The 27,591-nt window shown below is 38.0% G+C and overlaps 1 protein-coding gene across 5 annotated transcripts in view; it reads left to right on the top strand.

Moving 5' to 3' along the window:
- The first annotated feature begins 468 nt into the window (after positions 1–468).
- LOC137992872 (ras GTPase-activating protein nGAP-like) overlaps positions 469–27,591 on the top strand; it is a 34,917-nt gene continuing 7,794 nt past the window's right edge. The window contains exons 1-18 of one of the 5 annotated variants that reach the window (XM_068838426.1): positions 469–649; positions 741–823; positions 929–1,025; positions 9,264–9,358; positions 13,768–13,853; positions 16,142–16,223; positions 19,905–20,059; positions 21,492–21,599; positions 22,175–22,273; positions 22,542–22,627; positions 23,249–23,379; positions 24,011–24,055; positions 24,196–24,261; positions 24,486–24,582; positions 25,369–25,448; positions 25,553–25,615; positions 25,709–25,821; positions 27,428–27,505. In XM_068838426.1, the coding sequence (XP_068694527.1) occupies positions 592–649; positions 741–823; positions 929–1,025; positions 9,264–9,358; positions 13,768–13,853; positions 16,142–16,223; positions 19,905–20,059; positions 21,492–21,599; positions 22,175–22,273; positions 22,542–22,627; positions 23,249–23,379; positions 24,011–24,055; positions 24,196–24,261; positions 24,486–24,582; positions 25,369–25,448; positions 25,553–25,615; positions 25,709–25,821; positions 27,428–27,505 (1,622 nt within the window). In that variant the 5' untranslated portion in view covers positions 469–591. Of the gene's footprint in view, positions 650–740; positions 824–928; positions 1,026–8,153; positions 8,245–9,131; positions 9,166–9,263; positions 9,359–12,275; positions 12,348–13,767; positions 13,854–16,141; positions 16,224–19,904; positions 20,060–21,491; positions 21,600–22,174; positions 22,274–22,541; positions 22,628–23,248; positions 23,380–24,010; positions 24,056–24,195; positions 24,262–24,485; positions 24,583–25,368; positions 25,449–25,552; positions 25,616–25,708; positions 25,822–27,427; positions 27,506–27,591 lie in introns of those variants that run through there. The other 4 variants (XM_068838428.1, XM_068838431.1, XM_068838430.1 and 1 more) reach the window with 4 other exon arrangements.

Below are 27,591 nucleotides of genomic sequence, written 5' to 3'. Positions count from 1 at the left end.
GAAGCTATTTACAAATGAATGAATGTTGATACAAAATTGGAAAACCAATATGACCTCTGTAAATGCTCTAACCAAACATCGCCTGCTTTTGAAACAGACCCCCCCCCCCCAAACAAAAAACAAAAAAAAAAAAAACCTGTTTTTCACTAGGTTTTTATATTTTTGGTTTCATTGTTGCCTCCGTGAAAAGCTAATTAGGGCAAGGTACTTCTTCATTTTATAAAATTCATTTCCTCTCGTTTCCTGTTTCTTTCCCTTGGAAACTATAACTCTTTTGTCCGTCTCTTATTTGAGAAATTAAACGCTTAAGTATTTTCGTTCGTCATGCGGATCATAGCAATGATTTATAGCGCGAGATGGTCTCTTGGCTGATTGCGCAGTGATTCGATACATTGACAACACCAAACAAAGACCTGTCATCCCATTGGCCAACCCGGCAATAAACATTTAGTTGCTCTTCCGCATATTAATGAAGTGTTGATATTGGCGAAGTGAACCAGATCAACCTGTGAGAAAATCTAGTAAGGCCACTGCTTATCGCAAGGATTGCAAAGGCTGTGGGTATTTCTTTCGCAAATAATAACTTTTTGCATGACCCTGGTTTATTCAATGGTTGCCGAGAAGTTGGAGGGATGGTTGACTATCTTAAGTAAGTAACTTCACGAGGTTTGAATCCATTTATGAATGGAAATCGACCACAGCGAATTAACTCTTTTTGAATTGCCTACCTCCGTTTTTAGCCGAGGATGGGAGCGAGTGGCTCAATCGACTTTGCGTCCTCTTTTCAAATGAAAAGAAACTCAGAACCTTCATTGATGATATCGTAAGTAGACACTTTTGTCTTCGTTGTTTATGTAAGGTTGAATTGCTTTGAGGTGAATTTAAGAGAAAGTTTCAAGTGATTCACTTGCTGTTGTATTCCTTACAGGAATATCTTGACTGTTCGCGGTTCCTCGCAGCAACAACTAAAATAAAATCGAAACTTTGTGACTCTCCTGATCTTATCGAGAATCCTACTCATGAAGGTAACTTTTCATTCATTTTGTAAAAATTTCTTTTTCCGAAATTTAAGAATTATATTCTGTCATTTATTCAAAGGGAAATGCCGCTGCATTACAATATTAAACCGGACCAGAATTGAATTTTTCCTGCTAATTCCTGGGGTGCTTTCAACATTATGTGTAACTCTCTACTTGTACAAGTTCAAGGCGCCATCGCGTGTCGCTCTTCTTTTGCACCCAGTTAAATATAAAAGTTGAAAAGTTTGTGATAAACAAATAAACACCATTTTTCATGAACTTTAGAATATGTGCATTCGTTGATGCATGCCTCACGATCTGTGGCAGTGATTGGTAACGAATTCGTTAAGTTCCACTAAATCAGTGGCTTGAGCTCTTTCCAGGTACGCGAACTATTGTGCCTAACAATTATACAACCAAAGTGGCGTTGTATCCACCAGTAAGTGATTTGCTTCGACCGTCAATGTCAACGTCGATGTCAATCGCTGCTATGTCTCATTTCTGGTTGCCGTTTATGTTTCTGAAACGATTCTAGAATAAGATTACTTTTAGAAAAGCTATAAGACACGCACTGAATTGAATATGGCTAATTTCTACTGTTGCTCAAACCATGCCGTGCCTTTGTTTACATTTGCTCATTTTTGCAAAGCCTTACAATTGTCTTTGGTTGTTAAAAAGTGTTCTCGATGGTAATAATTGCGGCAATTGGGTTAACGGTATAAGAGGCCGAGGACCGCGGTCTTGCTACCAACCTCTGTTTACCTAACTCGAACCTAACCTACATGTATTACGTTCTTTCTGCGCCCGAGCTTCGTGTTCAAGTCGCCCATGGGTAATAGCCATTGTTTCGACCAATTAACGCTCTCTTTGCGTTTCCTATTTTTGTTATTTTATTTTAACAGCGGGTGTAGAGGTTGAGTGACCACGCAAAATGTTTTACGTGCAGGTAGTCTTAAGTTCAGTTGACGATAACTTCAAATCACAGTTAGTGGATTGGACATCCACAGGACGAGGACTGGGCAGAATTGGCTTAATATTATCGAACAATACTAACTCTTGTGGCAATCAACGGTCCCATATTCCTTGAACTTCTATTTTTCGTCAGCTTATTTGGCGAGGTTGATTTTGTCTCTTATTGTGTTTAACGTGCTAATGTGTCAATCAAAGAAACCGACGGAATAAAATACTCTGTGATGTTTCCCGACGCGCGATAAATGATTTTTTAGACGTACCCCAGAGAGGGCAATGTGTGTTAAGTTCACCGTCAGGTTTAAAATTATTTGTAATTCGGAAAAACATACACGTATTAAATTTATTTTGCGACGCTCACCTCTTTTTGAGTTTCTTTTTTAAAGTTCAGATAATCATAAACTTGTCCGTTTTGTCTCGATTGCGAAGAAAAAGATAACGTTTGTTGGTCAAAGAAAACTCCTGACCATTGATTATTTAACACTAGTCTTGTGTTGTATCTTTCGTGGATGGCTTTCACGGCGGCTTTTCCAGTCTAAAAAGTGACTTACTGTTCGAAACAATCGAGTCTCTCTTTTTTTCCCTCAATGATTACAAGAACTGGTGTGGACTCACAGTGGACTGATACTGAAGGGTTTATGCGGCGCAAATAGGAGAAATTGTGCATCTCGTGAGCAAATGATATATATACTTTTCCACTTTCGATTGTGGCTCATGCAGAAAAATATTAATTCAAATAAAATGGCAATCTTTTTCAATTCTTTAACGTCATTTCTAATTTAGATCAAACTTCAATTTAACAGCTCGCGCGAAGCCTTGTGGCTCTTGCCAGTCCCATAACATACATTATCGGCAGAATATTATTTTCCTTTATTGTGGGTTTTGAATGAGAAACATTAGGGCCGTTTATACGAGAGAAAATAAGCCGCGGCTTACTCTGGCCGCGGCGTACATAATACGCGAAAGGAACTATTTATACGAGTATAAACTCCCAGACCAGGATACGCCATGGCTTGAGAAAGCCGTGAATGTGGATTTTGTACCATTTATACGGGGTGTTCGCGTCCTATGTAAGCCGCGGCCAGAGAAAGCCACAGCTTATTTTCTCTCGTATAAACGGCCCTAATATCAGTTTCTTAGGGTTCCAAAATAGCTAACGACTAGCCAGTGAGATAATATAATCCATTTGTAAAGTCAGCATCCAACACGTGCGTTTTTGTAAGAATTAAGTTGGCGATCACGAGAGCCAGTGGTTCAACCATCCAAGTGTTTAAACTCTAAAAGTTTCCACTTTCTAAAACCGGATTTCAGTATACTCTGTGAAGGCTAACAAGATGATAAATGGATGTTTACTTGAAATCTTGTCCTTTTTCGCTGAGGTTAAAGTGATCGGGAGCGCACTAGTTATTTTTGTGTGATTGGAATCTTATGTTTCCTATTTGTGGTTGCAACGTTCTTTTAGCAAACTGTTAGAGTAATAAAGAGAAGTTGTTTTATAGAAAACGTTATTTTTGTTGCAATGAGCTTCTCGTTTTTGCTTTCTGTTTCATGATGGTTCACGTATGTTTTAAAAGAGGGTGTAAATGGGGTTAACCGACTAGCGACAAAGGGCTACAAAATATTACTGACTACGGACATAAGGAAGAAAAAAATTACAGACTAGCGACAAAATAATTAACTGGGATTTACCGACAACCGACAAAGGTCGAAACTTTTAACCGACAACCGACACAGTACTGAAATTTTAACCGACAACCGACATGTGGACCCCCCATTCAGACCCTCTTAAAAATATCTGTTTCTCTTCTTATTGAATGTTCATACTCGACCGGTCGCCAGTTATTTTTGTGTGACTGGAATCTTATGTTTCCTGTTTCTGGTTGCAACGTTCTTTTAGCAAACTGTTAGAGCAATAAAGAGAAATTGTTTTACAGAAAACGTTATTTTTGGTACAATGAGCTTCTCGTTTTTGCTTTCTGTTTCATGATGTTTCACGTATGCTTTAAAAATATCTTATTCTTATTGAATGTTCATACTCGATCAGTCGCATTTTTAAGAGTTTTCTCAATCTCTGTCTATCATTCTGAGAGATCAAATCAGAGACCGCAATAATGTTATGAAAATTAGATCTTTAAGCTTGGAAAGTACACGCCAGTTTGTCACAAAGATTAAAAATAGTTAAATGGATGTTGTATAAAGGTTCGCACAATGTCCTATTTTGTACGATTGTAGCAACACTAACTCGAACTGCATCGTATTTTAACCGCTCTGTTTTGTCTGTTTTTGCATTGCGTGAACTGCTTAGAAGTTTGCTTTATGTACCATTGATGGCATGAGGTGTTTTGCGGTATACCAGAAAGTTTAACGGGACTACGGTGTGAAACACTTATGGTAGAAAATTAAGAACACTGCCTCATTAATCAAGCGGAAGGTACGAAAGTATTACAGGTAGTTTTAGTTTATCTGGAATGGAGCCAAAAGGTAGTAAGTAGATCACGCGATTGGATCAATCTTCACCATATCATGCAATGAAGTCCATGCCAATGATCGGAAGGGTCTGGCGGGTACAAGACATGACGGAGAATATCAGACAAATAGTGATATTTTAAATTCGTAAATACTAGGCATCCTTAGGGCCTGGTCAACGGGAAATGTTTGGCGTTTAAACAACATCAAACATTGTTTGGTGACCAAACATGCTGATGTTGAAGTGAGTAGCCAAACGGTTAAACTGTTTGATCTAACTCAGATCAAGCTCCACAAGCAAAGAACTATGGGTCCCAAATACGTAAAATAAAATAAAAAACACGTAGATACCAGCGGCTGAGCAAGCGTGGAACGTATGCGCGCGCCAAAGATGTTTGATACCGATGGCCAAACGAACAAAAGTTCGCCCATCAAACACGAGAACAAAAGAAATATTTTAAGTTGTTTGATCGAATGTTTGATGGTCTTCAAATGTTATCAAACACGACCACACACGATCAAACAGCACCAAACAAGGTGGCCAAACGGTAAAATGTTTGGTCACCAAACAATGTTTGATGTTGTCTGGTCGCCAAACATTTCCCGTTTGGCCAGGCCCTTATGTCACTACACTGTGTCGAAGAGAAGACGGCTCTTTACTGAAAACTCTTTTCCCAAACGGCTACTAGATTGGTGCCGGTGATAAATAGAGCTTCAAAGACAACCTCCATTCTTAATACAGCATAAGTTTAAACCGAAGGAAATAATGTTTCAAAACAAATTTCTCCGAAATTTGTTTAAAAGCTTGTTTGTATCAGGAAAACTGAATTAATTTTGAGGTAACTGAAACCAGTTTCGACTCTTTGAAAAGGCACTTCGGCTTAAGAACGATTGATGCTACAACACTGTATCACGTTGCAGCAATGTTATGGTACCATATCAAACAACGATTATTTCCAAACGAGATGTGGTCATCATTGTAATGTAGTAAGTTACCTTGGCGACGGGAAAGCATAGCAAAAAAAATCCCTATATTTTGTCTTGAATTGCTCGTATCTCAAAAACGAACTCATCGACCCCCATTTTTTATTGCTGGTGATCAGAAAGCCAAAAAGAAACTTTCTGCAAAGTTTAAAAACAATTCTGTGCAGCGGAATCAGGGCCACCTTAAAAAATCACAGAGTTATAAAGGTGGCTATAAATCCGAGCCACAGAAATTTTTTAAACGTTGCAGAAAGTTTCATCTTGGCTCTCTGATCACTTTCCAGCAATTAGAAATGGGGGTCACCGAGTTCGTTTTTGAGATATGATCATACGAATATCTAAAAACAAAATAGACCGAATGCATAAATGGCGGGCAAGTTTTTTGTTGGTGTTTATGTGCTAATTAAACGCACTAGCCTCGCTCTCAAGCAACAGTTCTTATGTATTTTGTCTATGCACACGAGGCTAGTGAGTCTAATGAAAAATATATATTTTTTAGCCGCCATTTATGCATTCGGTCTATAAAGGAAGTTTTTACGGGGCTCCCCCGTTGCCACGGTGACTCATTACAGCAATAAGTGGTATTTCATATGGTACCATAAAATTTCTTATACTTGATACAGCGTTGTGGTGCCAGTCCTTCTAATAAGAACTTACAAGCGCTGAAACTGGTTTGAGTCACCTTATTTTCACTGCCTCTTACTGTCACTTTCAGATTCCGCGGGCGCCGCCATCTTGAATAAAATTTACGTGTTACGGGTGCCTTATATTGTTCTAACACAAAGATCTTTTGTCTAGTAACAATGGGCCACTTTCAAAAATACCACAATGCTCTTTGTTTGCCCTCCAAATTTTGCATAGGCATTGTTTCCAGTTTCTCTTGGGACTTACAATGGTTCCAAGAGAAAAAAAAAATTGCTTATGCAAAATGATAGAACTCAAACAAAGAGTATTCTGGCATTTTTGAAAGTGGCCCTTAGGTTAACCGTTACACCTCACAATTATTCAAAATGGCGGCGCCCGAGAAATTTCGAAAACAAAAGTAGGCGATTCGAAAACTTATTTATTTCGTATACAAACGCTTTCTGTGAAAAAAAAAAAAATTCTGATTTGACAGTAAAGCTTATTTCCTGTGATTTAATTTTTTTTTGTTGAAGTAAACCGCAACCAGTAACGGTAACGATTTTGTAGTTTCATGTCGCTTTTCAATGGTTGCTGCACGATGGTAAAAGTCAGAATCAAATCAATGCGTTCACGGTTTTGCTACGGCAAATCTTTGATTTCTATTTTTATTTTGTAACATACGAAACATTAAGTTTATAAAAAGAGTTCTGCAGTTCAAGAAAATGGTTGTAACCGCTGTTTGTGTTTTATTCTCATTCGAATTGAATTGAATTTTTCGTGTTGCGAAGAACATGAAAAAATGATCAAAATGATCAAAACCGTCAAAATAATATCAGAAAATTGACGTCGGTTACTTACGCGGGCTATTTTGTGTGACAAAAAATGCTGGGCGTCTGACCTGGCGGGTGGACATGCTTCAACGTGACCCTTCCTTTATTAATTGGACAACATCATTAAGTTGGAGTAGATGACTACAGATTGCGAATCGACCTCAGTGGATGCGCTTTCTCGTCCCGAAAGACCGCGGTTTTTTGTAAGCAAAGAGAATACCGTAGGCCAGTTCCGATATACGAGCCGAGCCGTAGCATTAACAAAGGAATTAGTCCAGTTACGAGTTCATGTCTGCCTCCTCTTCAAAGCGAGTCTAAGTGCGAGGTTTTTCTTATGAAAATAAGTTTTCATTCATTTGTAAAGTGGAACTAATTAGAATCACAAAAACTTCGTACTTAGATTTGCTTTGAAGAGGAGGCAGACATGACCTCGAAAATGGCCTGTTAGTTGCGATTTTTGAGAATGCGCAGAACAACCGGAAGGTCATAAAATCGCGGACTTCCTGGTAAGGAACCAGCCAGAAGTTGTTCTCCTTGATGCTGATCAAAACGCTCGCAGCCTCTGGTCACAAGATTTTGGGTAATAATGTAGAGTACTTTCCTTTTGTCCCACGATTTAGTCACTTCAGACGGAGACCGCGACGTTTCGACTGCTTACTGATCATCAAAACAAGACCAGCAACACCCAATAACCTTTGTCAAAGGTCGCTACCAGGAGATCTAGTTTTAGCATGAAGAATTGAGCCCGCAATCAGGACTCTGCGTCCATGCACATGCATATGAAAATGAATAAGACTATGTTGACCATTTTAAGACCATTTTTGATATAATTTTGGTCAGACTGTAGTGTACGTCCCCGGCGTAAACATTCAGCTAGGATCCAACGAAAAGAGTGAAAGGGCGTCTCAGTACTAATTTTTGTTTTCTCTCCGTATTTATCTGAAGGTAAAAGTTTAAGCTTGTGAGATATGAAGGTTGCTTTTACCTCGTTTCTTAAGTTTGCGTTAGGGAAAAGACATTTTGATAACATTCCTTGACGAGTCGAAAACTGCTATGGAATGTTTTAACACTAACATACTTCTTTTGCGTGCATCTCTTTCTAATATAACGATCAAACTTTCTTGTTTACATTTTCTGTACCCCCATTAGAGTCCAGTATATGCCAACACAATTACTCAAGAGGTTAACGCATATATCGGGGTTTGACGTATTCGTGTGTTACTCCTATCCATAGAGGTTTGATAATTCTTCGTTCGCTGTTGGTTACGCAAAAGGCATGAGGTCGGTTTTTGAAATGTTCACCTACAGAAAAAAGAAGGCAAGATTTCCTGTTTCAAGTTGTGCTTTCCATGGTATTTATCATTAGTTAGCTATTACGTGCAAGTGTAGTAAGTAATAGGATTTATACTGGTGTCAAAATAGCGACCTTACAGTAATATAGGGATACGCCTGAGGCAACCATTCGCAAGCTTATTGAATTGTTCCGCTAATTTTGCATGCTTTTTCCTAGACTTAAATCAACTCGAGTTTGCCACAAAGTTTAAATTGTCTATGTTGTCAGACATGTTCGGCATGTTAGCATTCTATGATAATTGCACTTGTAGAATATCAAGAATGTCAAGCAGTGATTTCGTCTTAATTTTAAGTAGAATTTTAAGTATGGCTGAGAAATTTTGCCATTACAGGAAAGCTTAAAATCTTCACTTTCTAATTTCTCCTGTTGCATCAGTCCGACTCAAAGTGGCTTTGTTGCCATGTTGTCTTCCGGTTGATGCTAACTATTGGTATAATAGCACTAACCATTCAATACCAAGAAAACATTACCAAACCGCAAGAATTAATGAGAACCTGAATGAAACCTTTTGCCCCGCGATTTCCTAGCAGTTTCTAAATACTTTGGCCCTTGGTCATCTTTTGGAACAATCTAATGAGCGGCGGTAAAACAACCCAAAGAGATAAGAAAAGACCCCCGGTCTGCAGAAGTGTTCGTCAAATTTTGTTTCTACCTAAATATCAAGACCCCACTTCCTCTGTTCTATTAATATCATCTCTTATTTTTAGATCGCTTTTGTGGGAATTTAAGATTCTTCGTTGTATTACTATTCATCTTTCATCTACAGTCGCATAGGAGAAGGGAATTTCAAGCGAAGAGCCTCAATATGCGTGTATACATGTATGAACAGAAGCTATAGACACATGCTGTTGGTTACTTTCCGATCTGTAAGATGTTGAAAGAAATCGTTGCATAACTGTACTCTGCGCATGCACCAAAGGTTTTCCCTTATTTCTACATAAAGACACTGTTATGCAGTGTCATTTCTGTATGTGTTTTCGTTCTTATTGTTGATAAACGTTTTAACGTTCATTGCAGGACTTTCACGGGTGCATCGTCTGCGACACTCACGCCGGTTCCACTCTGAAGACGTGTTAGCTCTGCAGAATGGAAACCGCTCCTCAAAGCTCAGTGTAAGTTTGCTATAAACTGACAACAAAAAAGATTTCTAAAAAGCCATGTGGCCATATTACAAACTCAAGTCTTATTGTTTTATCTAACCAGTTCTTGTGACTGATTTAGTCGACGCTGTCTATCACACTTCCCAAAGAACCCTAACTATAAGAACTCATTTGCCAAGGGATGAGCACCTATGAATGTTTTTCTTGCTCTTTGGAACAACTCTCTAATTTTCTACGGGCTCTTGAAGGGAAATATACATAATCTGGTCATAATGTATTAGTTACATCACATTTGTGACGGGCATTAAATTCTAGATGAGGCAATGATCTCTGAGTAGAACGAGCTCGAGAGACATGTTCACTCCGTTACTCGCGTTTTCATTTTCTTTTCTGTACCTGTTATACTCATCAATACTGTGATTATCGATGGTGATTTTAATGTTAAATACATTTCTTTTGTTTAGGAAACGCTTTTTTGTTTTATACTGTTTCGGTTTCTGATAGTGAGCAATACTTGATTAAATGTCTTCAAAAACACAACACCATAGATTGCCATGGAGACGTTACTTCATGAAATGTCCTTCAAGAGCAATAACTGAACGCGTCACTGACACACGCGATTTTGTTCTATTTATATGCAATTACTCCATTTCGTATTTATTCTCTTAATGTGTCGCTCCACACTGGCAAGAGATTATTTTCTAAGTTCTAGGTAAAAGAGCTACTATCAATTTTGTCAATTTCCAAGGGACAACATTTCTTTTAGATTCGAGAATCGTTTTGTTCTTGCAAATAGAGTAATGGCAAGAAGTAAACGTTCCAGTAAAGTGAATTGATCTTCGAAAGTAACGAGATCAACATATTGTTTTGCTGTTCATTTGTTTTAAGACATCTCCCAACGTTTTGAAGTGATATGTGAATAGCATAACAATTCTCCATAAGCCAATCCAAGACGTTTGAAACTGGCAGCAAATCATAAGCATTTTTGATGCTTGAGAAAATATCTCGCTGAACTCAGAAAGCTTAAATATCTCAGTGGATCATCGACTGCATTGGTAGGAAGTGTAACTCTGAGATGCTCACAATAAGTTGTGCGATATTCCATTTCAAAGGAGTGACACCTTTTCAGAATGTAGGGCTTTGTTTCAATGTCTCTTTTTTTGCTATTCCATCTAAATTTCAATTTGCAATTTAGATTGTGTAAAACACAATGGTGTCTTCCACTACAGAGAACGTCAGAAGAAAAGACCTCTCAGCAGCATTTACTTACCAACTCAAATAGAACAGCCTTTTTGGCACTCTAGTGTTAGGTTAACCACAGCAAAAGAGAACTAAATGACTTTTATTTGAAGAGTCATTCTTAAAGAAGTCATCTAAACAACAGATTGTTGAGTATATTAAACAGCACCAGGCACAGGAAGTAGCTTTCAATAGTATTTGCTTGAGCAGTCACACTCGATGATTTCAATGATTTTACCACATTATGAGACCAAACCAAAGAAGTGAGCTTGGAGAACTAAGGAAATAAACTGTACAAGGCAACTTTCTAGGAAACCGACATATGGTAAAAAAAATCAAAATAAAAAAACGAGCAGAGAGAAGAGAAACACTGAACAATGGGCTTATCGGTTGATGGGTTGAATTCCAATAGCAAATCAGTTGCTTTCAAAGAAGACTGTTAAGGAAATTCATATCCATTGTTTTATTGAACTCAAGGGGTGCTTCAACAGCGCGCTCTGAGGGGAAATTAGCATAATATTTTACCACAAATTCGTATTGTCTTTGTTAATTATTTCTTTTTTAACTCCCCTCTTTATTATCCGAATCGCGAAAAGCCAAAAAAGGGCATTGTGTCAACATGTTAATTACCACTCTGTTTTTCGTTTAGTCGACAGTGATCGCCAAATTTTTCAGTGAATGAATAACCTTTGATTTCCATCTTTACAAGTTGGCGTGAGGGCAATTACTTTACTGTAAATGTGATGCAATTCGTATTGTGGGTTGCCAGCTGCTCATTGAGACAATTCTACCGGAAGATTTATCCAGTTTTATTGCGAAAGTGATATTGGGTGAAAAACATATAATTGAACTGCGGAATATGCAAGTTGCAACTTGAGCATTTGCGAACTCAGAATTCTCAAAAAAACTCAGGTTTGACCGGGACTCGAACCCATGACCCTGCGATTGAGCTGCACTTGCTCCACCATCTGAGCTATCAAGCTGTCTGGTAGCTGGTCATCTGTAAGTCCATATTGTATCCCGAAAATAGGTCAATGTATGATAGAAAGAATACATGAAAATATGTATCCCGTTCAAGCCTGAATTTTCTCAGGCCTTTTCCGCAACAGGTCTTGTGGATGATTACGTCACATGCTCAAAAATTCACCACCAATCCTCGTTTGACAAAATTATTCACATTATCTGGAACAAGTTTGTTCCTTTGGGATTCAGTTCAAACTAAAATTTACAAGTTTGATTTTCGAATTCGAGGCTTGGTGGTGAAATCATTACGCGAAAAGGCTCAAGTTTGCTTCATAAATGCGATGATCACTTTCACTGACACCATAATTTCAATTGTCGCATTTTTTAAAAGTTTTTTGCTTTTCAATATCTCTGCAATGACATGGCATTTTAATTTTTTTTTCACTATAGTTAATCTAACTTTTACGTTAGAAAAAAAAAAATAGGTTTTTTCCTTAGGATTTTGTTGTCTTGCTCAATTCTTTCATCTTCGTCCCTTAGTCAAATCTCGATTAGGAATAAAGAAAATCGCAAGAGCTTTTTTTCACGAAAGTCAACCGCGGTGCCATTCCGTTTAACTGTTGTTTTTTAATGAGTGTTCTTCGCGGCTGCGGTTGCTTTCGGCAATAATAGATTCCTTACGCCATGTTGCTCACGGTCGCGAGCCTGGGGCGCAACATATTTGTCAGCATTTCCCATAACATTTATCGCTTGATATTACACCAAGTTAACGGCCAAGACGGACTTTTCGTGTCAGCAAGTAAGATTTTAATTGTATTGAACTCTACAGGAATGAGTATACTCTAGTGGTTTTGTATTTTGAAACGGTTCGGGGGAAAGTTCATTCAAAACCGATTGCTGTTTAGACTTCACACTCGTGCCATCCTTCACATAGTCATAGTTAAGGTCCATTGAACTCTCTTAAAATCCTTCACCGTTCCTTAACGCGCGACAAGCGCCGAGGTTTTTGGTACGATTGGATCGCAGTGACAACAAAAAAGTAAATTCTGCGACTAATAGAAAGGATACATCGATTCATTTGTGTTTTTCGGCATCAAAAATAATGTAGCAAGGCAGAGTTGTCACTTTTAAAAATAACTTTAAGGTTTAAGTACTTATGGAACTTGCTTTCTCAACGAATCATCGTCAACGTCCAGTTCGTGTAATCCAAAGAATTATTTTGTCTCTGCTCAGATTTCATACAAGCAAACGACGGTTCATTTTCTCGCAAGGTGATTTATTACGTTTCATGTGACGGCGGAAAAATTTTGCCCAGGCCAATATTGGTGTCGTGTACTGACTTCTTTTTCACGCTTTTGTGGTTAAGCTCAGCAGTGTGGGCAATCGACCGCTTAACCGTGGATCGTTTACTACCTGTCGGCTTCTGCTTCTTTCCAAACAATATTAGAGGCAATTTAAGAGCCAAGAGGTGGCGCTGCTGTCACATTTAGCATGTGGGAAGTCAAATAGCGATTTGTAAAGCAAATTAGGAAAGCTCAACTTTTTCAGGTGAAATATTAAGTAATCTAGAAAGGTATTAGAGTGTTCCTCGAGAAAATCACCTAAGAAATTGAATCATTGTACTTTTCACAGTATAATTATTTTATCTGCATTTTTGACCGATAGCATAGCGAGCCGAGAATTTTCCTAAGAGAAATTTGGAAAGTACCCACGCTTCACATGAATTTCATTGTCACTTAATTTGCCATCAAACATTTTTTATGTCAAATATTTCTTATCTTCGACTGAAAGAGATTTCTGCAAAATATCCCATCACTTTCACGCTGGTTTGTCATAGTCTTGAGGGGGGATGTATATTCCGTTTCCACTGTAATTTCCGAGTTGGTAACTCCCTAATTTAGGATTTATTAAAGAAAAAGATTATGAGCAGCCGATACTTTTTGAAAACCTGGTAGACAAGGATGTATTCGGCAATCTTTGATTGCAATTAACGTATACTTAATTAACCAGGTGAAGTAAATGTACTTTTAATTTTCTTGTTAGTTGCCATTTCCTAATACAATATTCCTCAGCAACCGCAGCCGAGGATATTACGTCAATCAGCGTGATCTCTGTCATTGCCACTTAAGATGCCACAAGAATAATTTTGTTTTGAACAATGCTAGTCGTATCTTCTAGCCTTCGAGTGGTCACCCTAATGGTCGATTGTTACGTTTCAGGACATTTCCAAAAAAATTGCGGATGGATTGAGATCTCATCGCTCGAGAAGTTTGTTTATACCAAGGACCTTGAACAATGATGATGGGTATGTACTGATAGCTAAAAGCGTTTGCAAATGGAGTCAAATATATTAAGAACACTTATTTTGGCAACGTTTCCCCCAAGGTCTGTAAACAATGATCATTTTCGTGGAAAACAACGGCCAGAAAATAAACTCTTATTGATTTCGGAGTCGTTCAGTTGAACCTTGGAATAGCCTTAAGGAAACATTAAAACCTTGAACGGAGCAAGGGTGGCACAGTCGATTAGTGCGCGGCCTTCGTGCACAAGGTCCTTTGTTCGATCCCCGGATCTCACATCCTTGTTTCGATTTCTTTCCTTTCAGTGTAGCCTAAGTAGCTTTAAATACCCTTAAAACGGAGCACTGATGGAAAGAGGGGGGTAAACTGAGCGCACCGTCGGCTTCCTGGGAGAGTACTCTCTAGAGAGTAAAGAAACTTCCGACGTTAAATAACGTGTACCTGTACCTTTACCGGCTACCTAACGTAATTTTTACAGGAAGATAATTACACCTAAAAAAGTCACAATCGCCTTCGTGATTTAAGCGGAGAAAGTGAAAAGAGACGGGAATTTTTGTTGACTGTTTTTCTGCAAAGATAGGTGCTTATTTCAGTTGCCGATTTTAAATTTGGCGGAAAGTAGTTTTCGTCTGTTTTTGCCAATGCATATCAAGGAAAAGAAGACTATTATTTTCTAATGAAGTCAGAGACTTTCGTAGAGTGTACTTCAACACTGAGGTTGAAGGAAATCATCAAGTGAACTGAGTAGGATACTAATTCAAAATATGAACCCTTTTGTTTATGAAAGTCACTACCTCCCTTAAAGCCGCGTAATTGGTCCTTTTCTGTGGCTTTTTGTTAGGGAATTTCTTTCTTGAACCAAGTCGGCTAGTTTTTTATGCAAAATTTGATGTTGAAAGGTCAGAACAAACTCCTTAATCCCTTTGCATTGTAATGAGGTAGGACAATTCCCCGGACAATTCCACAGAGATTGTTGTTGATTCGAAAGCGTGACTCTTTTGGTCCGGCCGAATGCTTCGAAAATGTGTCTCGTAGTTTGAGAAGCTCAACAATCTCAGCGCTGTGGCTATAAGCTTTACTGAAGCAGCTGTTATGGATGCTTCACCATCTGCTCAACGTATGCAGATACCGAGTATTTACGTTTCCGATGCGCCTCAAACTCTTCGGGCTATGACACGGTAAGCAGTCTGATACCCGATCACGTCAATTTAACCAACTTAACTGTTTTCTCAAGGACATTCTTGACGAACATAATAAAAGGTATTCTCCTGAAAATAGTGTTTTTGTAAATTTTAAGTCAAAGCTCGTAATGGTGAGAAGTCCAGTCTTGTTTCATCCATTTTAACTTTCCGCTTACAAAGGAAGTTATAGTTAGTGAAGAAGACGTCCATGATTCTTCATTTCCTCTTTTGTGTCCATTGAATGTACTGTCTCCGGGAAATTATTCACTTATTTTGTTTTGTTATGTTCTTTTTTTCTTATCGTTTGATTTAACTGGTTTGCAGAAGAAAGGATTTACTATATTGCTATCTCAGTGCTTTTCTTGGTCATACCGTTACGCCATCGGCTCAAGTCGAATATCAAATCAGCCGTTCATTTTTCCTTTGTTCCACATACAACAGTACCACGCCACCATAATTTGCAGTCTCGAGAGCTTACGAGTTGCGTTTGTTCAAGATGTTTGATCTTTCAAGTTTTTATAACGCCAACTTGTGCTCATCGCGTGCCATGCCAAATGCATCCTTCTAAATCGAAGAAACACAGAACTGTTCTTCGGAATTTTCTCTTTACACATACTGCATCAATCCATAGGGTATAACACTGCAGTAAATCAATTTGCCACCCTTGTCAAAGTAAAAGTATGCGTCATTTAATCATTAACTAACCTCAGCGTTGTCAGTACATTGCTCACAACGGTATTTCAAAGAACACTTAGAGATTGCGCTATGCATACATTAATCTATATTCACATTTCGTTGGTTTAGTTTTGTGGTTATGAAATCGTTATTGCCAGCTGTTTCATGCAAGGGGTAACTACTCAACAAATTAGCTTCTTTTTATCAATTGTTTCTGTTTCGTTGAGTACATTTAGAAGTTCATTAGCTCAGTATTTCAGTGATCATGTGGTCTCCACGACAGTTATATCAATTATGAAGGATATGATGTCACAGCAAGTTACTTATTGGCCATGGGGCTTAAAAGCTTATTGAACGCAGTTCCGTATTCAGTAACAACTCTATGTTATGGCATTGACGATCATCTTTAATGTGGGAATTATTGATTGAATTTCCAGCGGCTTTTCAAACTTAAGTCCACCGCCTATCGCAAGATGGAGGTCACAAGAAGCACTGGATAGCAAGATGAAAACAACAACTGTAAGTGATCTATTGTTTAAATAGTACTTTCTACGATAATAATATTATATAACTTGCACTGTGATGGTCTATATTCTACTGGTATTGGTGGATCAGAGATAGTGATTTGAAAGTTTCCCTGATCATAACTTAGTGTCGGAGTGAAGCTCCGACGCAGGCGGATAAATTTGTAGATGAATAATGTTCAGTTGTTTAGTTTTGTGCCACAATATTGGCAATTTACTTTTGAGTCGGCGTATTGAAGAAAGCTCGGCCTAAGTGGTATAGAAGAGTTCCACTGGCTGCTGTTCCTATTACGACCAGGCGCATTGGAGTTCCTTAAAACTCTGATATCTATACAACGAGCTGAGGCAATCCGAAGCGTGAAGCGAAGTGGTAATATCAAAGGGGAGCGGGCATTCTAGATAACTTGATTTCCTTTTTTCCCCCGATCTTTGGTTTGCGTCTTTCACACGTTCGATCGGTTAACAATCAGGAGCAGTCACGCTTCCTCAAAATGTCCCCTAATTCGTCGTTTTTTTGTCTCACAGTAGACGTTCTTTAATGGTCAAATAAGCCTGTCCATCTAGATTGTAAACATGACACCTTTTAGAATCAAAATAAAAAATGTGCTTTTGGTAATTACCGGCTTGGCAAAAAATTCCGCTTGGCAGTTTATTATATTAAAAAGGCCAAAGAATGGTCTAGAGTGTTTTTTTGTTCCGATTTGAGGGCAATATGAGGCTTAAAGAAATTTCAAAACATGATGACTTTTCGATCAAACACATGATATACTCTTTCACTGTTTTCTGTGGGTACCGTGGTCAGAGCTTGTCCCCACACTCTAAATGCAAGTAAATACACAGACACTGCTGCATCTCTGCTCTTTAATGGAAAGCAGAAGAAAACATCTTCTTTGTAAAACGGTAACCAAATCTTCCGAAAGATAAAATAAAATTTTAAAATGAAGTGAATGAATCTTATTCTTTTTTTTGTTTTGTTTCGTCTTTGTGGAAAAAAAATATTCAAAAATAAATGAGGAAGAACTATACACTTATTCCTTGTGGAAACAGCTTTTTCTCCTTCACGCAAATGTAAAAGTTACTTTCGGAAATATTTGTCGTACATTATACAATGTCACCGTGCTGTGTTTGAACAGCAAACAGGACGCTGAAAAGGCGCTTTGTCTAGAATAGTAATCACATGAAAGGTTGACGCCTTCCTTAATTTTAAGGTGCGTTCATTTATCAATGGAAACAATGAACAAAAATGAGTTCAGAAATCCCTTCCGCTTTACAAATAAGAACATTCCTGAGATTAAAAATGTTTCCTCTACATTGAAATTATGGCTTTTTCTTTATTGCGGTTGTAAGTGATTTAAATTAACAATGCCTTGTTGATGCGCTTTTATCTTGGCTATGAATTGACGAAAAGTTATTAATGCTTTACCAACCACTTCCAGATTAGGTTGATACGAACTGACACCTTTCAGATTTTTAAACTCCTCCCGAATTTAGATTCATTCTGAACGAGGTTGTTCTCTGTGTAATGCTTGGTCGTCTTTGACGAAGACGGTGATTACGTGACTTCTTTGTCGCTTCATATGCCCAGAAGTTGATTTCTGGAGGATTAAATGGATTATACCAGGAATTTTAAAAACGCTAACAGTGTGAAGGAAGCACGCAATTTCTATCTTTCCCCGTGTGAGGTAAGGGAGGCGGATTACAATTGCATTCTAAAAAATTCTCAAAGCAAAACAGCAAACAAATGTTGCGCCTTGTGGAGGCAGCTGGTCGTACGGTTTGCTAAGCATTCACGATTGACAACTGCATGTGTTGGAGGATGAGTCACTTGAATATTCCATACTTCAGTACAGTTTTGTTTCTAAGGCAGTCAGTCTCACTGTTTTATAATTGATAAAAAAAATCACTCCATTGATTTTACGAAGCATTTAATACATTCCGACTAAACTCTATTTTGGTAATAAATCTTGTCTTACAGAGCCGTGCAAAGTCGCGTAAAGTTCTTTAATCGTCAGCCAGCTGAAGTTTAGTCCTGTTTCTAATTACTGCGTTTGTGAGTTTGGATTGCTTAGTAGGTTCTGCTAAACTTATTCAGCTTTTATTCGTATTTCGCGATTCCGAGTTAGATGAGTGATCGAGTGAGAGCCGAAAGAATAAACTTTTATACTTTTAAATAATTCTGAATAAAAGAGAGAAACCCATGGCAATAACATTCATGACAACGATGACTATGAGAATGGCTGCATATCGTCTAACGTTTCTACGTTTGTTATCGGTTTTTATTCCCAGTCCACTATTGTCCTAGGGTATCTTGAGACACGGACTCGTGAACACAACCATCTGAACGGTTGCATTACCAATGACGACAGTGGTTATGGTGATGTAATTATCAAAATGTCTGGGCTAGTTTATCGGTGATTGATTCGAATTCACCTAAAATGGCCACTGAATAGTAAAGCTTGTCCTACCTATCGCAACACAACCAGCAAGGCCTTATTTTCACAGCGGAAGCACTCGCATATTCTAATGCTGATGAAAACTGTCCAAAAACTGAAAGAATGGCTTTCTAATGGAAGTCTGGACGTAAACAACTCTTCCCTCGGCCAAATGGCAGAAACCACAGTTTATTGGCTAATTTTCCATGCATTTTGCGAGGCAGCTCAAGAAGAATAAATTTTATGCTTCAATTTTCCTTATATGAGCTATTCAGTTATACGGAAGTACTTTAGCAAGCCGTCGTAGGAGATAGGATTTTACTTTCTTAATTGAATTCAACAGAATGACCAACCATACTTGAGATATTTCACAGCCGAAAGTAAAAAGGCAAATGTGCGTGTGAATAACCTTTTCATATTTTAGTGTCCGAGTTACTTTATAAAAAGAGAAATTATCTCTGGTACTTTTATCAGCATTCGTTTAAGTATCAAAGGGACAAAAGCAATAAAACCACAGTGGGTTTCCTTCGTATGTTCTACGTAGTGTTTGGCACTGATGGAACACTAAAAATCTGGAACACAACGAAAGACCCGTGAAATCAGATTATCGGGGCCGTTAACCCAACCTTTTAGTTCGATTGTCTTCGTCTATTTTCTCGCTTTGAGCAAATCGGTCCAGCCAGGTCCATAAATCGTTAGATAGTAGAAAAACTCTTACAATCTATCGTTAACCTTTAGCTTTAATGAAATGAACGTATAATTGAATTGCGGGTTATAGACGAATGAGAGAAGCGTCATCGCACTTACAGTAGCTGGACAATTTAAGCAGCTGTCTCTTAGAGATACCTTAAAAATTCAGGGTGGTCCAACTGGAACCCATGACTTCTGCGATGTCGGTGCAATGCTCTACGAACTGAGCTATGAAGTTACACAATTGGGAGCAAGTGATCATCGCACTTCAACGGGATTCGAAGCCCCAGTTGGGAGCATTACCGCACCAGTATTGCAGACTTCATGGGTTTGAATCCCGTTGGAGCCATCTGGATTTTTTCAGTGTGTCTATACGAGACAAATGCTTAAGTTGTCCATCTAAGTGCAATGATCACCTTCTCTCATTCGTTTAGCCTTAATGATTGCTTCTTACATATATATATTTTCTTCTAGAACCTGCAAGGAATGCGCTTGAGGTATTTTCTATAACTATTTGTCCGTCATTCAGTTTCTAAATTTTATTTCTTAAACAGGATAGCGTGGACTTGTCGATCAGTGGTCACGTGACAGTTCGGCCCATCCATCCCAGCATTCTCTCGAGGCAGCACTGTTTCCAAGTAACCACGCCTCATGAGACCAAGTATTTCTCATGCCGAAGTTCCAATGAGCTTGAAAAATGGGTTGTGAGGTGAGAAAAGCAGAAGTGGTGTCAAGTTTGAAACCGGCATCGACCTCGTTCTCCTTTGTATTATGTTCAGCAGTGCATGAGCGCAAAATAAGAGTCAATGGTAGATTAATTTACTACAATTTCGAAAAGCCGGGCGATCGAAACAGATTTTGTTTATCTTTATGAAAACACGGTTTTACTCCTAATTAATCAAGATAATGATTCCAAGTATTTATTATCTTGTACAGTATTTCTGAAGAAGCCCGAACGGGCGAAACGTACAATAAAGGGACTTTCAGTTACACGAGAAAAGTTCGCTCTATCTTCTGTTCATGCAAGTTATAGACTTGAACTAGTGACCTAGTGCAAGTCAACGTATCTATTCAAAGCTCTGGTAAAACCATTGAGCACTCTTTAGCTGAGGATAAATTTAAACATTTATCACGTCATTTCATGTTATATATGTGCTTTGCACAATGGAGAATCGGCTTTCCTTTTAAAGCTTTTTAAAGCTTTCTATATTCATACATTGCTGATTGCTGTGTTGCTAGCATGGTTGTCCTGGTGGTGTAGTGGTCATTATCACACCCGACTAGTAACGGGGGACGTGGGTTCAAATTCCGCTCAGGGCAAATTTTCTTTCAAACATTTATTCATTAAAGATAGGAATATTGGGGTTGTACAGGGTCAGGGTTTCTCTGGTCTTGTCAGTATCCGTGAGACTGTTTTTAGCTTCATGATCATGCTCAAAGCAGTTTTCCTCTTACTGCTCTTGCCATATACGGTTTTTGAGGAATCCTTTTGTCACATGCATTATTTGCTTTGACGCTTCCTCATCAAGTCGAGAGAGGATGTTGCTCATTCACCATTTTTTTCAGTGCGATAATTTACATAAGCGAAACAGCAAAAACAAGTCCTTCTCTTCGGCGTGATGAATCCAACGTTTCGAAAGTATCTTTTTTTTTTAAATAAGGTGTTTGAAGAGGTATGACGGCATGCTGGCTTCACTGATTGGCAGCTATAAGTCAAATTGATTACAGCAACATCGAATATCACGTTATTTTCTGTGGGGAACCGTCTCAAGTTCTTGAACATGTTCCGTAGAAAAATATCGACCATCAGGTAATAATTTCCCTTCGCCTCCGTAATTGTATCTGCAAAACGTAGTCTTTGAAGGATAATTAACTTAATTTGGCGCGTTTATCCAGTTGGTAATATTAATGTGCCCGGGAATTTCATGACAACCGTGGGGATGTTTGAACTCCATTTGAATCTTTTTTCCAGAAAAATATTGTAGCTGTTATTAAAACTGTCAAAAAAGACAATTTGCTTATGAAATTGTTTTACCCCTTGTCGTGTACAAGGTGTCAGCGATGGTCGATTTGAGTTTATTGTCAACAGCGTTAGTGCATTGTTGTTTTCATAATCATTGAATGTCTCCTCGTCTTCACAGCATCAAGAAATCTATCCAACCGACAAGAGACATACAATACAGGACCGACATTGGTTTAACGGTGTGGATTGTCGAGGCCAAGGGACTCACGGACAAACCAAAACGGCGGTAATGCAACTAATTTTTTCCTGTGCGGCAGAAGGAAATCCCGTCAGGATTGAAAACTATCCCTTATACTGATTTTATCCTTGGTACTTCGTCTTCTCTTATTATTATTTTATGATTTTTTTGCTCCATGCTGTTTAACTGCCAAGTTTGCTCGTTTTCTAAGGCTCAACAAGATAAACGGAACCAAGATATAATTTGTTTGATTTGTCTGGAAAAAATGTGCGTCTTTGATATGCCACGTGGTAAACCGTGGAATCGTTGCTATCACTTTCAATGCCCTTTCAAGCCCTTTTGGAAATACGTAAGGTTTACAATGTCAAGGTTTCAACCATATTGTTAAGGTACGCACCTTTCTTGATAGGCTTGAAGATAATTTCATGATTAATAAAAGACTGATAAAAAATATTTATTTATGTGCACTACTTATCTTTTTTACTCATACTTGAGATATGAAGCAATGAAGGGCATTCATTAAAACAGATGACTTTCCATGATTGGGCCAAAAAATCCATAATAGTTGTGAGAATAAAATTAATTTGCACAATTAAATGTTATAGATTTTTACTTTTTTGTAGGTTTTTCTGCGAGCTGTATTTCGATAAAGCCATCTACGCTAAGACATCTTCAAAGACAAAGTCAGATCTTTTATTCTGGGGAGAAAATTTTGCCTTCAAGTGAGTTTATTCGACTTTGATACAAGTTTCTTTGAAGAATGCTGGATTAAATAGTATTCTTTGTATGTAAGAAAAGGAACTGTTTGCCAACAATGTAACAATGTTATTAAACTGCTGTTGTGTACAAGGAGGACTGGGTCTGGGGATGGAGTTGTCAGTATTCTAATACTGTCCACGATCTGTGTAGGGGTCATGTGATAACATATTCGCGAGAGAACTACTGCATGAAGTATTCACTTATTTTTCTGTCTCGTACTTATGTTCTCAGTGATTTACCCGAAGTAAAGACTATAACGGTACAAATTTACAAGGAAGTCGACGGCAAGAACAAGAAAGAGAAGAGAAAGCCTGTTGGTATGCAATACGTATTTTTTCGTTTTTAGGTCTAAAGGTAGATCATGTAAGTGTTATGAGATCGTAACATTATGCGGATATGTACGCCAATAACATGTATGTGTATCCAGTAAAATGTAGGCATAGCCTTATCTTTATATCCAGCAAACATCCCTGCTTCAGTAAAACACTGGTCTATTTTTTAAAAAAAGATGAGACTCTGCTCAGTAGTGTCTCGTTAGGAATAGATATTTTGCCAGGTATATAGCTAAGTTGTGAAAATGACTGAAGAGAACAGGTAGGTGTCTGGGCCTTTTCATAATATTTACTCGTTCATCCCAGAAGCAGTCCCCATTGACGAATAAAATCGTCTTGCCGCGTTAGACAGAGTAAAATGTCTCTCTCGCATGATTGAAAGGGTTTTAAATGTGAGCCGGTTGCCTCTTCCTAAAAGAAAGACACAAAGTAACTGGAGAGGAGGGAAACACTATGTTTGAATGTTGAACGAGGGAAATTATGCAGGGAAGAATTGTTACTTCCCCGAAGAAAATAGCGATCGTCAGAAATTGCTTACTAAAGACTGGCCTGGTCTCGCCGATGAGCTCAACTTATCACTGCTTTCACTATCATTTTCGGTAATAGCATCTGTAGATGTACCAGTTGACTCATTGGAAATTGGAGTTGAAGTGGAAAAATGGTTCCCGGTTACAATGGAAAGTAACAAAACCAATGGTGGAGAGTCACCCAGCATCAGACTGCGATTTAAATATCAGGTATTATTATTATTATTTTTTTTTTGCGTTGTCTTCTACTTTCTGACAAAGTTAACAAATATAGCTTTTTTCCCATGGAGGGACGTGTTGATTTGTAGATCAAATGCAGGCAAAGTTAAGCAGGTGACGTCAGATGACGTCAAGCCGTGGTAATGGATTAAGCATTGCGTTTACGTAAAAACGCAAGCATCAGGCTGAAATTTGCGTTTTGCCAAAAATGAAAGAAACCTGTTTGATTTTAGTTCATTTCTTGCCTATTATCCCCAGAAATCGAGCAAGACAATACAGAATAAGAGGAATTTTCATGCTGCTTGTAGGAAAAGCAGCAGCCTTGCCTTTGCGATTTGCCGTTTCACGTAAACTGAAAGCGAAGCTAAATCTGTCTAATAACACAGTTATGGCATCCCCAAATTTCGACACTCAAGTCCAGAAATTCTGAACGATGCACCCAATTAGATGCATGCACAATTTTGACATCCAACACGAATTGTCCCTTCAAGTTTAAGCTTTTGATACCTATTTTCAACAACAATGTTGGGGTAAAGGTTAGCCTTATTTTTATCTTAGGGTAAATGCATCTGTTTATCCTTACTTTATGAACTTACCTGCCCGTTTTTATCTCTTTGAATAGAAAGTTTCCATTCTCCCTGTCAAGTGCTATAATGAACTTCTGGAGGTAGGGGTATTTGATGTTTTCTTTTCAGTTGTCTTCTTTCCTTTTTTTATTTCATGAAAGTGACATCCGCTTCTCATTCTTCTTGGTTGGCTTCGTCATTTTTCTTATTATTCACCGCCTCGTTTCATTTATTGTTTCAGTATCTAAAACGTAACTACATGACATTGTGCCAAGCGTTGGAACCAGTGGTCAGCGTGAAACTGAAGGTTTGTGAACAAAATTAAAAAAAAAAACATTTTGTGGAATTGACCTTGGGGTTGTGGCGGTACAGTTTATGGTGTGTTAAGGGAGATTTAATTTTGAAAAAGAATTGCTTTTAGTAGTAGTTCGAACTTTCCAAAATTCTTAAATGGCATTCATATTTCCCTACTCGAGCTCACTTCTCAATCCTACTCTAATTGTAATCTGCAATTCACTTTTTTCAATAAAGGACGAGATCTCTCGGGTGCTCTTGAGAATTCTACAGGCTAATGGGAAAGCAACGGAATTTCTTGCAAGTATAGTGCTGGAAGAAGTAACAAATTTGGGTAAGTGCACGTGTTTCCAGAATGCGTTGATCATACTGTGAGTTAAAGGCTGACGAGAATCATGAATATTGTTGGAATACGTGTTTGTTAACAGAAAAACGGGTTCGTTTTCCCTACTGAGTTTAAGACTAAGTGTTAGATAAAGGTAGGTGAAAGTCTTCAACCAGAATTTTCGGAACTCTTCATTGCCATTGTCCGATATCGGGAGTTCATGTTCGCTATCAGAGTTTCGGAGAGCACTTCTTTGTCGCTGTACAGCTTCATTTCATTGTACTTGTATCACTTTTTCACACCTGTCGCTCCTAGGAACCTGCATGATGAACTGCGTCTCTTTTTTAAGGACGGTGCCTAGTAATTCAAAGGTATTTTTGCGTGGTTTATGAATATGCAGTAAAAGCAGATCTTAACAAGTGTTATTGAAATCCAAAGAGAAAATTGGGGCTAACCACGCATTTTTCAAAGATAATTAATCAACAATATTTGTAAAAAGCTCTAAAATGAAAAGCGATGTATGGCGTTCAGTTCTTTTCCAAAGGGAAGCTTAATTATATCTCAAAAATGCTTGATTACCGCCAATTTTCTTTTTGGATACCAAGAGCACTTGCTAAGTTTTGCTTCCTCCGCATAGTTTTAAACCGCGCAAAAAATATCCCTACATTAGTAAGCACCACCCATAGGAAACCCGAGTATCTCAACATGCGCAGAACGTATACGCAATAAAAATAGTAGGCACTGTCCTTAAGTATGTCTCTGTGTGAGTTGTTCACTCTAATGCTTCATTTGCAGAAGATGAAAATCTTGTGTTTCGTGGTAATTCCTTTGCTACAAAAGCTATGGATTCCTATATGAAGATGATAGGTGAATCGGTAAGCCAGCAGTTCTTTGTTTCTCAGATGGTTCTAGTATTTCACAAATGTGCAACGGCAGCAAATGTATGAAGATTCACACTTCAATCCACTATTCTCTTTAGTATTTGCAGGAGACACTGGGAGATTTTGTTCAGTCAGTTTACGAATTTGAGGACGATTGTGAGGTGAGATTTTGTTCCGTTTACAGGGAGCTGCAAATTGCCGTATCATTTGCGAGATTTCAGATAAATATTGATTGTTGAACCAATGTTTCCTAGGTCGATCCATCTAAAAAGACGACTGGAAGTATCGAAGCTAACAAAAAGAACCTAAAAACGTTTGTTGAAAAGGTCTGGACCCTGATAATGTGCTCATCCTGTTTCTTTCCCAGGTAAGTAAGAGGACACAAAATGTTTTCGAAAATATGATGGCGTCTTATGAGTTCAGCGTTTTACCTTTCATTTCTTCATTATATTTCCTTATTAAAATTTCGACCTCGGTTATTGCGTTCCTAGCTTTCTGATTTGTCCATATAATCTCGGTTAAATATCGGTTAATATACTGTACGACCTAATATGGAAGTGATTGCGTCAAGTGTTAGCCAGATGAAAATTTGAATTTGGCTTTAATTTCCAAGTGTCCAAGGGTTCATAATTTAAGGAAAATTTAATAAAACAATTATTTCGCGCATGTTGGATACAAGACTGGTTATAGCCTCTGAACTCGGCGCTACGCCTCGTTGGCTATTACCATCTCATATCTAACGCCCACCCATGGAATAATTGTTAATTATTTGGCTTTTACTTGTCCGTCAAAGCTCCGCACATAAGCTCCGTCTTTGAGAGAAGGTATGGTTCTTCTTTAGTCCATGTTATTAACGTACATGATTTACTCTGTAACTCTCCTTCAACTTTTTGACTTTATAAACTAGAAACTTAATTTGAATAACATTGAAAGATAGTGTTGGAGGAAACATTCTTTTCTTCTTTTTACTCCTCTTTTATTCCATTTAACAAAACAGTGGCGACTCTACAACTGTTCTTACACTAAAAAAGCTACAACTACAATCGTAGTTCTCTATAGACAGTCTTTTTTATCCATACTTTAGCCGACCTGTCAAGCTGCTCAGAAGCGAAATATGCTTGCGCAGTACCTACGTAAGCATTTCTTACTTTTAGCTTTGCAGCCATTCGAATGATTCTTCATGAATTCAATTTTACTAAGATCCGTCCACTATAACACTGAGTGATAAATGTGAACTTAAGCTTTTCCTATAATGGAACTTGCAAAAACCAACTGTTATAGGCTACTGCATGTGAACAGGTTAAAGATACTCTTAAGAGAAACAGAACAAAATCCTGGACTCCTAGGATTTTTATCTCGACTATGTGTCTAAGAAACGTTACTTCCAATGAACAGAAATGTGGAACAAAACTTTTTATCATTATAACAAATTTTCCAATAAGGATAGGGAGCCAAAAGATTAATTGAGACCTATATTAATATGCTTCATCGACTCACAAAGGAGCCATGAACGATAAAATAGATAAGAAAGTTATTTACAGGAAATTTCTGAAAAAAGAATCGACCTTATAGGGAAGTACTGCGAAGTAATATTAAGGTCCGTAAAGCTATTTTTGATTGCGGTAAAAATTTAAAAGCTATCTATTGTTATTTAGAAAAAAACAATTAAACATTTTTGGAAAAGAATCTACCTTTCTACATGGTCTCATCACCCGTACGTTTTAGGGAATTCGTGCCACGAAAAATTCCTTTTCGACGACAAAAATGGAGGGTGCCGGGCCGTAAATTTTAGGCACTGGGGCCAAATTCAAACAGGTTGTGGAAACCAGGTTATAGAAACAGCTGCTTCACATTTAACTCGTGATAACAGAAAATGTTAATTAATCACAGTTTTTTTTTTCAAAAAAGCCGTTTTCTTTAAGACTGAAATTGATCTCTTAACCAAAAAGTTTATGTTTTTTTCGCTCTCTCAGTGATCTCCGAGCAACGTTTCACGAGTTTCATCGTTGGCGGGAAGGAGTAAGCGACGATTTGAGCACAAAACTAATCAGGTACGTTTATACAGTGAATTCAGTGATTTTTGTTTTCTTTTCGAAACTATCGACGAAAACATTTATAAAATAACACATTTTTTACG

Source organism: Montipora foliosa, chromosome 2 (genome assembly GCF_036669935.1).
Source record: "Montipora foliosa isolate CH-2021 chromosome 2, ASM3666993v2, whole genome shotgun sequence".
NCBI lineage: Eukaryota > Metazoa > Cnidaria > Anthozoa > Scleractinia > Acroporidae > Montipora > Montipora foliosa.
This window is presented reverse-complemented; position numbering and strand designations above follow the sequence as displayed.